General features: G+C 37.8%; 1 protein-coding gene across 6 annotated transcripts in view; it reads right to left on the reverse strand.

Annotated features, from left to right (window-relative positions):
* Positions 1 to 11,147, reverse strand: part of LOC139766906 (uncharacterized) — a 50,562-nt gene extending 39,415 nt beyond the window's left edge. For 4 of the 6 annotated variants that reach the window (XM_071695930.1, XM_071695928.1, XM_071695929.1 and 1 more), the window contains exons 1-2: positions 11,004 to 11,147; positions 1,286 to 1,458 (exon numbers count right to left, since the gene is read on the reverse strand). In XM_071695930.1, coding sequence (XP_071552031.1) covers positions 1,286 to 1,429 — 144 coding nt within the window. In that variant the 5' untranslated portion in view covers positions 1,430 to 1,458; positions 11,004 to 11,147. The other 2 variants (XM_071695927.1, XM_071695931.1) reach the window with 2 other exon arrangements.
* Between the last annotated feature and the right edge of the window lie 4,287 nt (positions 11,148 to 15,434).

Genomic DNA, 15,434 nt, shown 5'->3' on the forward strand with positions numbered 1-15,434 from the left:
AATCTTCACAATTTATGTAATCCTTCACTGGTCTTTTCCAACAGTCTGATTAACCAAAATCTTACAAAGCTGTTAATCACAAATTTAGCACGAACAGCTTACCACAGCTATCTTACCATCCTAGATGCAATAGCACTGCATTTACCAATATGTCTACAAGTACACTGATCAAACTCTGATGTCAATCCTTTGTCATTTGCAATGTTCACTGACAGCACGCAAACTACAGATAAGACAGGTCTTTTTCATAAAAACTGAAATGAAAGTCCCCGTATCCGCGATCCAGAGCCAGCAATATATCAGTCACATATATTTCCAGTTCTTTAAGTAATCTATCATCTGCAACCTATGTAGTCTGTATTATTCTCTGCAAATTTTTCAGTGTCACAGCCAAATCTAATTTTCCTTTGTTTGTTTTCATTCCTTTGACTACATCAGAAATTTCCATCCCACTTATATGACTGATTGTAGTTCAAAATAATCCACAAACTCCAAATACATATCACAGATAATGTCATCCACATAGGTTCTCTTTGCTATTTCAAGGAGAGAAAGTATATCCAGAACATTCAAATCACAACACATTATGCATGTGAGAAACTTTTCCATAAAGCACTAATCACAGTTACAATATGAATATATTTGCAATGTTCAGTTTGCAATCAGATATGGATACATACCGATTCCAATTCACATGATGTTACTTGCTGTGCATGTCCAGTACACTTCATGCACCATCACACCAAACAAAAACTACTTCGTGATAAGGCTAATGAGCCAGCAATTATGGTGATGTGACGGCAAAGTTTTCTAAAAGCCTTAAGCTGAAAGAGGTCTAGTCACAAGTCATGGCTAAAACTGATGAATAAAATCTCCAAACACAAGCATTCTTGGACATTAATGGGAACAAGATCCTAATACTGTATAACTCCCATACACTTGGACTTGTAAGGCCACTTTACTATTGACAATAGTTTCCTTACAAAATATTTTACCTATATCCTATCAAAACAATTCATGAATGGAAACAATATGAAAGCTAAACAACAAAGATTCTTATACATGACTACAAAGATGATATAAAACACTCCTTCTGGCTCAAACAGTACTTAAACAAAAGAATGCATAGTACAGCAATAAGGATGATGAATACATCCAATGCACAGTACAAACAAACTTCCCTATCCACAATGCCAAATGGCCTGACAAATCCTTAGTGAAATTCTTGTGTCTGATAAACCTGACCATACATCATAAGCATAATAAATTGTCCAGAATCTCTTACTCTGGGTGACGCTGGTCGTCGTACAGGGGATCTCCTACGGGGAGATTTAGGCCGAGGAGACCTAGGCCGTGGAGATCGGGGTCTGGGAGACCTAGGTCGTGGTGACCTGGGTCGTGGAGATCGTCGGGTTGGGGAACGTGCCATTCTCACACAACCCCTACTCCCCTCTTACCCTGAAATTTAGATATGATACAGCATTAGTTACTACTATTCAATTTCAAGCATCATATCTGTAAGCAATATTAATCTTAAACTTTGCAAACTTACATTTCATCATTTTGTAATACTAATAAATTTACAAATTGTTTTAGGTATATGAAAAAGCTCTTTTTAGAAAAAAGTGTATACAAGGGAGACAGCGACAAAGCAAATAATAAATATTATTTTATTATACTTTGTCGCTGTCTCCCGCATTACCGAGGTAGCGCAAGGAAACAGACGAAAGAATTGCCTAACCCACCCACATAGACATGTATATACATACACGTCCACACACGCACATATGCATACCTATACATCTCAACGTATATATATATATATATATATATATATATATATATATATATATATATATCCCTGGGGATAGGGGAGAAAGAATACTTCCCACGTATTCCCTGCGTGTCGTAGAAGGCGACTAAAAGGGGAGGGAGCGGGGGGCTGGAAATCCTCCCCTCTCAATTTTTTTTAATTTTCCAAAAGAAGGAACAGAGAAGGGGGCAGGTGAGGATATTCCCTCAGTGGCCCAGTTCTCTGTTCTTAACGCTACCTCGCTAACGCGGGAAATGGTGAATAGTTTGAAAAAAAAAAAAAAAAAATATATATATATATATATATATACACACACAGACATATACATATATACACATGTACATAATTCATACTATCTGCCCTTATTCATTCCCGTCGCCATCCCGCCACATATGAAATGAAAACCCCCTCCCCTGCATGTGCGCGAGGTAGAGCTAGAAGACAACAAAGGCCACATTCGTTCACACTCAGTCTCTAGCTGTCATGTATAATGCACCGAAACCACAGCTCCCTTTCCACATCCAGGCCCCACAAAACTTTCCATGGTTTACGCCAGACACTTCACATGCCCTAGTTCAATCCATTGACAGCACGTCAACCCCAGTATACCATGTCGTTCCATTTCACTTCTGAATGTTGCTTGACATTCATATCAAAGGGTCTGTCTTATATCAAAACTACTGAATAAACCTCAGTGATCTGCCATGAAAACCCATTTTGTCTTATGATACTATATATCCAAGTAGTGTCTAAATCACACAACAATGATACAACATACTGCTGATTAGAATTTCCTTCTGCATGCCACTTGATATTTGTATGAAGAGGTCTGGATGATAACATTCCATAAGTAAGTTATAACTTATTCACTATCTGTCCCTCTGGCAACATCGGTATTCATAATCCAGCAAAATCTATGATTAGGTAACTGCATGTTCCAAAGGTTGTCAGATTTGGCTGATTAGAGTACATGCAATTCCTAACTCAAAGAGACTCATGCTACTGTTAAGTTCACATAAATGTGAAACTGGCAAAATTGTTTGCTAATTGGTCACTGCATTACAGCTAAAGCCTACCATCAAAACAAAAAATATTTGTAATATAAGCCTAGAGCTGTAGTTAAGTATGACTGACTCATCTATATATCTATAAGTCTGATACAGATACATTTCAATTCCCATAATCCCACCTAGCTTAACACTCACACCCAAGATCCCCAAAGTGAACTTCTCATAAATCAATGGCAACCTTTCAAAATCCTCATCATGTGCAATCAGCCAACAACATTTCCACACCACATCATGGATTTTTCAGAGGTCTTCATCCCCTACAGCCCAGACTGGGCCTAGCCTGGAACTGGGTCACTGGTCAACCAAGCTGCTGGAAGCCGCAGCCCTCAAACCCACGTAGGTGACACTGGCTGGCCTGTTACCAATTCACTCTTGAACTTCTCTACCATGCATTCCATGCTGTTTCTGATGATAGTTGGCAAAGTGTTGAAGAGTCTCGGGCCCCAGATGTTAAAGAGGTTCTCTCATTTTGTGCATATTGCACATGTGGATTTCAGAGGTAGCATTTTAGAAAGTCTTCCACACCTGTTGTGCCAGTAGGATGTTATTCACAAATATAAGCTGGGAACCACTTCTAGAAATTTCCAGGTTTTTTATTTCTTTACTTTACCCATGCCAGTCTAATATTTTTCTGGTGAAAAGCATGGTGTTCTCAGTTGCTCAATTAAAGACTTCATCTATGTCACTGTATAGCCTTTTGGCATCATCTATTGATGTGATTTTCATACTTATTCTTTTATCATCTGCAAAGGGTGATATTGAACTGTGGCTCATGTTTGTGTCAGTCAGAAATAAGAATTAGGAACATACGGGGTGCGAAAACAGTTCCTTAGGGAGAATTGAAATTTGTACTATGGGAGCACTAAAGAAAGCATGGCTTACAACTTTGTGTTGAGATCTATTAGTTAAAAAGTTGTTTGTCCATCTCCTAATTTTTCTAGTTATTCCTATCTTTTGTATCTTATGTGCTACAACACCATGGTCACATTTGTCAAATGTTTTTGTAAAGTCTGTGTACATCACATCAGCATTTTCTTTGTCTTTCAGAGCTTCAACAGTCTTATCATAATGGTCAAGCAACTGAGATAGGCAAGATCTTTCTGTCTTGAAACCACACTGTCCTGGTTTATATAGCTTGTTCCACATCTATAAATTCAATTTGCACTTACCTTGATCTCTTATCCTCTTCACCCTCTCCAAAACAATTCTCTCATATTTCTTCTTTGGTATGCTCATTATGCTATCACTACTTCACTACTCTCACCACCCTTTCCTTTGTAAAAAGGCAATGCTACTGCTCCTGTCTACTCTTCTGCAACACTCCCACTTTTCTAAGGACATATATATTCTGCATTCATTCTGCTACCATATTACCTCCACTATTCAACATTTATGCTGTTATCCCACCTACTCCAGGGTTTACCTATTCTTAACTTAATTATACCTGCTTTTCTCCAGTTCTTGGATAATATTCTTGGACTAACAAAAGTCTTTATTTACATAAAAACAACTGTGCTGAGTGAAGGTGTACCTGTTATTTAGAGTTCTTACTAACAGACCAGCATGCCTTAACTCAAACTTTAATCTTGATACTTTTTTTCACATTGAAAAAGTCCATATCAAGGCCGGGACTTAAGTGAAATACATAAAATTATGACATGGATAAAGAAAAGACAAGGGAAAGTATTTATGAATTTTTGAGATAGTGAAAGACATGTCTTTTGAAATGTGCTCACACAATTATTGGGAAACAAATGGGAAGGTACAGAATTCCAAAGTTCTGACGTTTAGGGAGAGAAGTAGGTTTAAAACAGTCCACCCTTGAGTTGCCAATGGCCACACAACAATCATATGATGCAGCAGCTTGCCAAGTAGTGAGTGGTCTAGCTAGTGGTGGGGGCACACAAGCAGCCAGCTCTCGGAAGCAAAAACACCAAAGTAATACCTATAGAAAAGCAAAAGTGAACAAACATTGCGGCGTAGGGCAAGGGTCTCTTCTTTCTGCTCAATTTCAATGCAGCTGTGAAATATTCTGGGAAAATGTAAAATATGCTATAGCACTGATCATACCTAACCTAACCTTTATCCACACAATGACCTTACTGAATCAAAGTTTAGACACCCCCAAAATTATGTCCTTTTACAATTAAATAATCAGCACTGAGAAACTACATAACATTAATTTATAAATACGCATAATACTATACAAAGTTTATGACTATAAACAGGAACAACCTGTGGATTAGCTCCAAGCAGCAAAAAAAAATAAGCTTTGTGTCTCTGACTCATTTCTTGCATAAATATCTTTCTTTCTTTTAACCACATTTTCTCTCAGCAAAATGTTTCAAAAGCTGATGTACTCCATGCTGGAAATGAGGACTGTGTTACAACTGAATGAATGTCACATCTAGTTACTTCCCCATCCTACAACCTTACATCAACACAAATGTCAGGGAGGGTCTGAAGTCTGGGAAAATGTAATATTATCAATGATCTAAGAAATTTGACAAAACCAAACATAACCAACCAGGAGAAATCTCCTGATGTAATAATGGAAGATGACTCAAAAAAATATAACACTGCCATTTTCCATCTATGTTCATAGACTAGGAAACAAAGTAAGCCAATGATTAAAAAAAAAGTTAAAAAAAATTTACAAAACTGCTGTTAAAAACTAATAAAAATACATGCATACAAGCAGTTGGGCACCATACAGAATATATGAACCAGTTGTAGTCATCGAGTGTGTAAAACATATCACAGAAAGCATATGCATAAAGGAGAATAACAAAACTGGTCAGGGCATGCTAACATAACATATGCAGACAGAGAATTTTATGATGTCAACTGCTGTCATACCAAAGGCATACAAGATTCTGAATGTAAAAAATTATGAAGTAACAAGGAAAATTTTGACTAAGATACACAAATGTTACAAAAACTTATAAGACTCTCTCAAAGACACCGAGACTTTGTTTAAAAAAAATGAATTGTCAAGAATAAGCTGATTTGTGAAGATTTGTGAAGTTTTTATCCTGGACAAGTATTTACAAAGTGTACTAGATCCACTAGGCTGCGTAGCAACATGGACCTGAAGGCGGTGGTTTCTAAAACCTCAGTCAACCAGCCCAGACTGTGGGGGTAGAAGGCCTTAGAAGAGTACTCCAAGGTAAATGTACTTGAGACCTGGACTGTGATGTCATATGAAAGGAACTTGAATAAATATGATATTCCTTATAACTGCAGAGCTTATGCCACTTTAAAGCTTTAGATTTCAGAAGAGGTGATGTCAATGGTGGACAACACCCCTAACAGAATTCAAGTACACCCATTCCTTGCTTTATGCAGGATCAAAAAAGCAATTTCACTATTCTGTGAGGAACCTATTTCTACCAGTCCCTCTTTTTATGCAGTCAAACTTCACTACTATGCAGGAGTGTGGTAGAAAGTGCACCTAAACTTCATTCATCTCTGTATGTTTCCTGATTTGCTATATGTGATTTCTCTTTAAGCAAGGTTTACAAAGAATGGAACCCCAGCAAAAAGTGAGGGTACTGTGCGACCTATGTCACCAATCCTTACAAATAATAACACACTATAGCAAAACTAAAAACCTTTACATAACAGTAAAATTACACATTCTGAGTTACAATCATCATCCAAGAGATATCATTAAAACAAACAAATGTAATATCTCTTTTTATACCATTCCCACTCCTGCTGGATGTGGTCTTTTTATTTTCATTTCTAATTCTCATGATCACTCACTCATAAAACTATTAATAAAGAAGTTATGTGGTGCAAGTAAAGCAAATAATTACAATTTCTTGTTTTTTCAATGGTTATTACATGACCTAAACATCCTACTGATGATAATGACAAAAGAATTCACCTACCTATTTTGTTTCTGGTCTCAATATAACCTAAAAGAAATATTAGCAAACAGCATTTTGCAAGTAATTACCCAAACTCCAGTAATATATCAAAGTCAAAATAATCAACACAAAATAAAAGAAGGCTGGTCAGCCCAGCTCCTGTAAGAAAGAACAAAAACTAAACTACTGATAGGGGACACAAGTGCTACCTTGGTCTACAGGGCGATGTGTGGTCCACAGGGTGATGTTTAATCTGCTAGAGAGCAAAGTGTTCATATGTGAAGGACTAAATAAATAAACCTCCACAATGACCTAACCTATACTATCAGTGCAAGTGTTACTCTCTTGAGTCATACAGTACAAATTTAGCATGGCTATGGGTATGGGACCATTTCTCTTGTTGGAATTAACTGATTCATTTTTGGGGGGATTCATACACATTACAGAAGAGAGTTATATATTTAACAACATATCACATAATATGATACCATACATGTTAGTGAATTCAAAGGATAACACAGTAAAGACATGAAAGCTGTTTCACTGTGTTCATTGAAACTGCAAGTACAGTAAATAAGTAGCATTCTTACATTATGGAAGCAGTGATTCAATACCAAATAAAAATGAACAGAAATCATATCAGCGGGTTCAATACATTTAGTAAAAGTAATCCATCTGCAGTGAAAAAAAAAACTAATCCACTTGTAGTGACAGCTTTAAAGGATGTTAGGTTATGTACAGCTAGGTCATCTATACTTTTTCATCTAAAACCTGATAAATTTGAAAAGAAAGGCAATCATGACTCAAGACACCTAACCCAGTTCATAAATTACCAGTTTAGCCTTGCATTGAAAACAGCTTTGAAAAATGAACAGAGAAATACATGGAAAAGACAATTCTATATCATCTTTCAAATTATATTACACAACAGTGAGAATGGTTATGATGGTGAGGGAAATGATGGAAAAAATTATAGGTTGACCTGCTTGAATGTATATACCAGTATATATACTTACTTTCTGCCCCAGGAGTTCTTTCTGTCTTTATTAGGCTCCTACTGCACTCAGGAAACCAACCGCATCCAATGGTCAGTGCCAAAGGTTAAAAGTGTAGTGATGTTATGTTTACCTCTATGTGCAGTGAATGCAGAACAATTCTGTGGTTAGTTCTCAGTACTTTCACTGTGGTATTTATATCATAGGTATGAAGGGTCATGGGATATAACGAAACAATATTTGCAGTACTGTAAGGATCAGTGATATCCAGAGCATAATCAGGAAAGTAAGATTTGTGTTTTTCTTTTAGTGTGGGTTCTGATGGCCATTTGTCTTGTGGACTGGTTAAAGACTGAGTTGGAAAGGCAGCTATAGTGCTTGTACATTTATTTCTGTGACTATTTGTGTTTTGTCAGTTTAATATTGGGTGGGGATGTGCGAGTACAGGTTACTGAAATGTGAGGCAAGAGTAAACTTTTTATTTTTACTTGGGTTTAGCAGTTATGGAGTGGCTTGAGTGGGAAGGGTAGCACAGAACTGTGGGCCAAGCATGCTAAGTTGAGACTGCACTGATAGGATCTTTGCATCATTGTGAAGCTGTTGAGTTTGTGGTTGCACTAACTTCTGTGGTTAATGGCTCAGTTGTATTTGCTTTTGAGAAAACTGAATACTAGGTAGATGAGCCATAGTCTGTAGTGGAGAGGACAAACTGTCTGTAGAGAATGTTGAATAATTTTTTTCTTCTCCAAATCTATTGCCAGTTAATGTTCTGAGGGCATTTAATCTGTGTTGCTTCTGTGTTAATGTTATTGGCATTTCCTTTGAGAAGACAAAAATGAAAGGTGTTTTCTTCAGCTTGAGTGACTGTCCATTCAAAGTAGAGAGACTGTGTGAGCTGGATTAATGTCTGTCTGGGGTTAAGAGAGAAATTGAAAACTTCTGTGATATGAAGGCATTCTGTTTCTGGGATAGCCATTGTTCCAACAGTATAATATAAGGCTGCATGTTTGTTGTTGCTAATGTCATGTCTAAGTGTTATGATGTGACTGTGAGGTCATATTCATATTAAAGGACTTTCATGTGGTTTGCCACAGGTAATGGGCAGTCATATAAAAAGAGATTAAAGTGAACCTAAAGAACAGCTCTTTAGGGAACTCCATGGTAGAGTTTAACTATTTTAAAGGTGAGGCCACTGTGAGTACCTCCATCATAATAGATGTGAGCAAACGAGTACCACTTCTTTGTCTGTACTTTGATAACACAGGAAACAGCAAATGAGCATAAAAAAGAAGCATGTAATTGAGAGATCTACAAAAGTATAGTGAACAACTGTAAAGTGTTTTGACATGAGATACTTGTGTATTTATATGACTCAAAAGGGTGAGACTAGAGCTGTTGCTGAAATCAACAAAGAAAATTTTGGAAAATAGACATTTACAGCCAACATACATGTTTTTCTTAGTATGTTATGTTACTGGAAGGTTAATGCTGTTACTTGAAATTATGTTGTTACATTGATCTTAGATTGATTAAATTTAGCTAACTTCTAAGATAGGTTTGGTTTTGTTACTCTAGGTGTGGTTAGATTAAATTACCAAGTAGATTAGGCTAGAGAAAATGACGTTATGTTACTCTTATGTTTGCTTAGATTTGTGCATTCTAGATATTTTTTCCACTTCCCTTTTTTTCAAAAGCTTAATCACTTTCTGGAAAGCCCAACATTTTCTGTCTTTGAACATCACAAATGAAGTCTGTTAAGTGATTTGCGACTCTGATGCTAATTTTGTTTAGGTTTGGGTAGAAATAGCACAGTGAGGCTAAACTGATAAATTACTGCCTAGTTGAAGTAATATTCTTTCAAGTGATGGTACAGTTATTTTCTACAATAGCCGTACATTACTACTGCATTTAATATTGACCAAGTTCTGCAATGCTACTGCAGTGTTTATCATGTGAAGCATTATAATTGGGCATTACATTTTTTATCAAACAATTATACATAAGGCAACAAGGACTCTTTAAAAATGGAAAAATATTTGTTCAAAGCAAGTGGATAATATATTTGTAAAAATTCTATCAAAACTAGTGTTTGAAATCATTACAGAAATACACCCATTCTAAATTCTCCTCCTGCAGGGGATCATTCATATTTGATACTTTGTTGGTAATGTATTTTTGTGTGACTGAGAAATAATAATCAAAATGCATTTTTGTTACTGATAAATAAAAAGTAAACAGCATTTTTGTGTTACTGATAAGTAAAATATCAAATATTAATAATAAATCTTGACTGCTAAGGAGATAAGTTTATCTTTGGTTTATTTTCTTTTAGTGTATAACCTACTTTTACATTAAAATGAACTCCTTAGTTTCCCTTATATACTATAATCGGCTTATATAATACAAAGGATATAAGAGACTAAAGTCCTCCAAAAGTATTTCCAAAATAATAAAATACATAAAACTAGTCATTTCCCAAAGCTAATACTGATGTGGAGCTTAAATAGACTTTATCCAGTGATATCTACAGCAAGCAGAGCCTAACCTTTACTAACTACAAAAAATACTGTAATGTGATTTTTTGCGATACTGATGCCGATCACTGCACCACTAGAATACAATAAGTTCTGTATCTCACTGCACCACTAGAATACAATAAGTTCTGTATCTGTAACTTCCTAGCAAGAGAAAGTCCCGTACATGTAACACAGTCCTCAGGAGGTTAATTAGACACTGACTAGCCTTTCACGCTTCACTGCACTCCGGTAAGCCTATGATAGCAGCAGTTGGACTGCTTGGCGATATTAACATCAGACCGTATTATAGACCAAGTTGACCTGTACACCAAGGGTAACACTTAAGCCCGTAATGGAACTACGAGACATACCTGTGTTTACGGTTTCCTCTTGGGAGGCGACACTAGGCCACACTCAAGCTGCAGCTGTACAGCTCTCGTACACCCACCACTTTACACTTATATCATTCACTTTCCGTACTTGAATGACTGGTCGAAGATTCCGAAATAATATTTAGGATTTCGCTAAAATTTCCTCTCCCGTACAGATGGTAAACGAGGGATCTAAAATCGATAAACGGCGTTGGGTCCGTGTGAGCTAACAGACCATCCATTTTGTGTATCTTACAACTCGTTATCATCGTTCCTGTGACGTTCACCCCTACCGGAAGAACTCTTCCCGACAGCTCAACAATAATAACGAAGCAAGAGGGTAAAATTCACAGGTCAAATTACCTATTTGTGTACGCACGGTGTACACTCCTCCCACCAAGGCGAATTTTCACTCAGATCGGGAGCTTGTGTTGACGCCGATGACCGTGAGTGACGTCACTACGGTGGAGGAGCAGCTGTTGGTAGCTAGGGTGGGAACACGGTAAAAAATAGGGTCATCACCCCCTTAAAGTTTAATTGAATAAATTGTCAGTAATAAAAATTCTTAATACAGTATTACTAGAAATGGCTTTACTTCAAAATATCATTGGATGAAGGAAAATTTTGTAAAGACATTACTATGAACTACTACTATTGCTGGCATCACCATCCACCTCACTACGTAGACCAGCTGTTATTTATCAGTCACAGAGGCTGAGACTCAGAATATTCGATTGGCTTTTTCTGCTAGCAACTATGTAGTAAGAATAGCTGGGCAGTCCTTGTTTCTGCAGCCTTGTAATCAAAATCCCGTGTGAAGAAAATTTCTTCCTCAAACATTATACACTACGAACAACGGAAGGGAAAAAAGAGTGCTTCAGGGATCGTTAAAAGCATTACATCACTGGGACCTCTTTAATTGAATATAAAAAAATATTGCATCAGTTCTACATGTGGAAGTTTCTTATCAATTTATTGTTATATATTTATTCAACTGCCTGGACCACCCTCAGCAATTATTGGTACAGGTAGATAAAGCTTTAAACGAAAAAGTGAACATCAACCAATGACATAGTAAACTTAATTAACTTGGAGATTAGAAAGAGCATCACACGAACAGCTTTCAGAAAGTAGTTTCTCGCCGAGCATTAAATTTCTAACGGATATCCCAAAAAGTAGTTTTGATATCCGGTACGAAGCAGGTTAAGAACAAAAAAAAAAATTAACCCGGTTTATCTTCCCTTTCTGTAAGCTAGGCATATATATATATATATATATATATATATATATATATATATATATATATATATATATATATATATATATATATTCTTTTTCATAATATTCGCCATTTCCCGCATTAGCGAGGTAGCGTTAAGACAGAGGACTGGGCCTTTGAGGGAATATCCTCATGTGGCCCCCTTCTCTGTTCCTTCTTTTGGGAAAAAAAAAAACGCGAGGGGAACATTTCCAGCCCCCCCCACTCCCTTCCCTTTTAGTCGCCTTATATATATATATATATATATATATATATATATATATATATCATAGGGTGGGGGAGGGGGCGAAAATTTTGGGAGCCTTGAAAAATGTGTGGAAGTCGAGAACATTATCTCGGAAATCAAAAATGGGTATGTTTGAGGGAATAGTGGTTCCAACAATGCTGTATGGTTGCGAGGCGTGGGCGATGGATAGAGATGTGCGCAGGAGGATGGATGTGCTGGAAATGAGATGTTTGAGGACAATGTGTGGTGTGAGGTGGTTTGATCGAGTAAGTAACGTAAGGGTAAGAGAGATGTGTGGAAATAAAAAGAGCGTGGTCGAGAGAGCAGAAGAGGGTGTTTTGAAATGGTTTGGGCACATGGAGAGAATGAGTGAGGAGAGATTGACCAAGAGGATATATGTGTCGGAGGTGGAGGGAACGAGGAGAAGAGGGAGACCAAATTGGAGGTGGAAAGATGGAGTGAAAAAGATTTTGTGTGATCGGGGCCTGAACATGCAGGAGGGTGAAAGGAGGGCAAGAAATAGAGTGAATTGGAGTCATGTGGTATACAGGGGTTGACGTGCTGTCAGTGGATTGAAGCAAGGCATGGGAAGCGTCTGGGGTAAACCATGGAAAGCTGTGTAGGTATGTATATTTGCGTGTCTGGACGTGTGTATGTACATGTGTATGGGGGGGGGGGGGTTGGGCCATTTATATATATATATATATATATATATATATCTTTCTTTTTTCTTTCAAACTATTCGCCATTTCCCGCATTAGCGAGGTAGCGTTAAGAACAGAGGACTGGGCCTTTGAGGGACTACTGTCACCTGGCCCAATTCTCTGTTCCTTCTTTTGGAAAATTAAAAAAAAAAAACGAGAGGGGAGGATTTCCAGCCCCCCGCTCCCTCCCCTTTTAGTCGCCTTCTACGACACGCAGGGAATACGTGGGAAGTATTCTTGCTCCCCTATCCCCAGGGGGATAGGGGATTAAGAATACTTCCCACGTATTCCCTGCGTGTCGTAGAAGGCGACTAAAAGGGGAGGGAGCGGGGGGCTGGAAATCCTCCCCTCTCATTTTTTTTTTTTTTCCAAAAGAAGGAACAGAGGGGGCCAGGTGAGGATATTCCAAAAAAGGCCCAGTCCTCTGTTCTTAACGCTACCTCGCTAACGCGGGAAATGGCAAATAGTTTAAAAGAAAGAAAAAGATATATATATATATATATATAAGGAGGAGAGTTGTGCGCAGGAGGATGGATGTGCTGGAAATGAGATGTTTGAGGACAATGTATGGTGTGAGGTGATTTGATCGAGTGAGTAACGTAAGGGTAAGAGAGATGTGTGGAAATAAAAAGAGCGTGGTTGAGAGAGCAGAAGAGGGTGTTTTGAAGTGGTTTGGGCACATGGAGAGAATGAGTGAGGAAAGATTGACCAAGAGGATATATGTGTCGGAGGTGGAGGGAACGAGGAGAAGAGGGAGACCAAATTGGAGGTGGAAAGATGGAGTGAAAAAGATTTTGTGTGATCGGGGCCTGAACATGCAGGAGGGTGAAAGGAGGGCAAGGAATAGAGTGATTTGGAGCGATGTGGTATACCGGGGTTGACATGCTGTCAGTGGATTGAATCAAGGCATGTGAAGCGTCTGGGGTAAACCATGGAAAGCTGTGTAGGTATGTATATTTGCGTGTGTGGACGTATGTATATACATGTGTATGGGGGGGGGGGTTGGGCCATTTCTTTCGTCTGTTTCCTTGCGCTACCTCGCAAACGCGGGAGACAGCGACAAAGTATAAAAAAAAAAAAAATATATTATCCCTGGGGATAGGGGATTAAGAATACTTCCCACGTATTCCCTGCGTGTCGTAGAAGGCGACTAAAAGGGGAAGGAGCGGGGGGGCTGGAAATCCTCCCCTCTCGTTTTTTTTTTTAATTTTCCAAAAGAAGGAACAGAGGGGGCCAGGTGAGGATATTCCAAAAAAGGCCCAGTCCTCTGTTCTTAACGCTACCTCGCAAACGCGGGAGACAGCGACAAAGTATAATAAAAAAAAATATATATATATATATATATATATATATATATATATACACACGGCATTTTCCACATTAGCGAGGGAGCGTCGAGAGCAGAGGACTAAGCCCGACAGGGAAAATCATCACCTGGCTCCCTTTGTGTTCCTCCTTTTTGGAAAAGTAAAAAACTGGTGGGGAAGATGTCCAGCCCCCCACTACTTTTGTTGCCTTCTACAACACGCAGGGAATACGTATATATTCTTTTTTTTTTTTTTTCCGTCCCCAGGTTTAGGGGAGAAAGGTGATATATATTCTTATACATATAAGCTTTCCCTCCCCGAGAATTCCCTTTATGGAATTTCCCGGAATAACAGGAACCAGGCCACGTTCACCGAGTGGCAAATAATCACAGACCATATACATGAGTTAATGTGTTTCATAATTATCTTTAACACCTGACTAACAGTAAAGTGGAGGGAAATGGGCATTTCCAGTCACCGCATAGACAAAAATTGCCTTTAAGAGGATTCACATAAAAAGTTAAATGATTAATTTGTTCCTAATCAGGTCGCCTAATATTTTCAAGAATCAGATCTTATCTTGCTTTTCATCCCCTAAAAAGCATATCAAAATAGCATTCGTAATACACCGCATAATATAGGAGATGAAAATAAGTGTCTGCATCTAGTGGTAGCCTCCTGTTGCTCACCTGTTTGAGGATATGTCATTTCATTATGGTTCACAGAAATGTAATTATTAGTGACAAGCAGCATCAAGTTTGATGCTCTTCCTTATTTGCACGGGCTGAGCAGTTTTTGTTTTTTTCATGTTTTAGAAAAGAAACATTTCACAGTGGCTATCACTATTGGCAAGGTCCTATATATTGAGATAAACTAGGAGTGGGAACATGCATTTCAACATTCTTGCACATTATTCTTTGTAGAACATGTGTTGAATAAATAGCTTTTACCTGCATTAGAATCTTTCAAAGAACTGGCACTTAATTTAGACCGCTCCTTTGGCTGCATCTCACTCCAATGAGGTAGAACTGTAAGGCTGTAAAATCATCACTAAATTTAACCAGCATGTCACCCTTCCTTTTCAATTGTCTTATCATGATATCTACTAATGAGTAATAAAATATGGCAGATACTCAAGATTAAAATGAATGGTATTCACTTGAAGTGGAATTGCATTTGTACTTAGTAAGAACTTTTTTTTCTTGTTTGATGAAGAATGTCTCTTAGAATCATTGTCTGAATTATCTAATTTTTGCTCACCTTTTTCAAATTATTAAT

The sequence above is a fragment of the Panulirus ornatus genome, chromosome 58 (assembly GCF_036320965.1).
Source record: "Panulirus ornatus isolate Po-2019 chromosome 58, ASM3632096v1, whole genome shotgun sequence".
Lineage (NCBI taxonomy): Eukaryota > Metazoa > Arthropoda > Malacostraca > Decapoda > Palinuridae > Panulirus > Panulirus ornatus.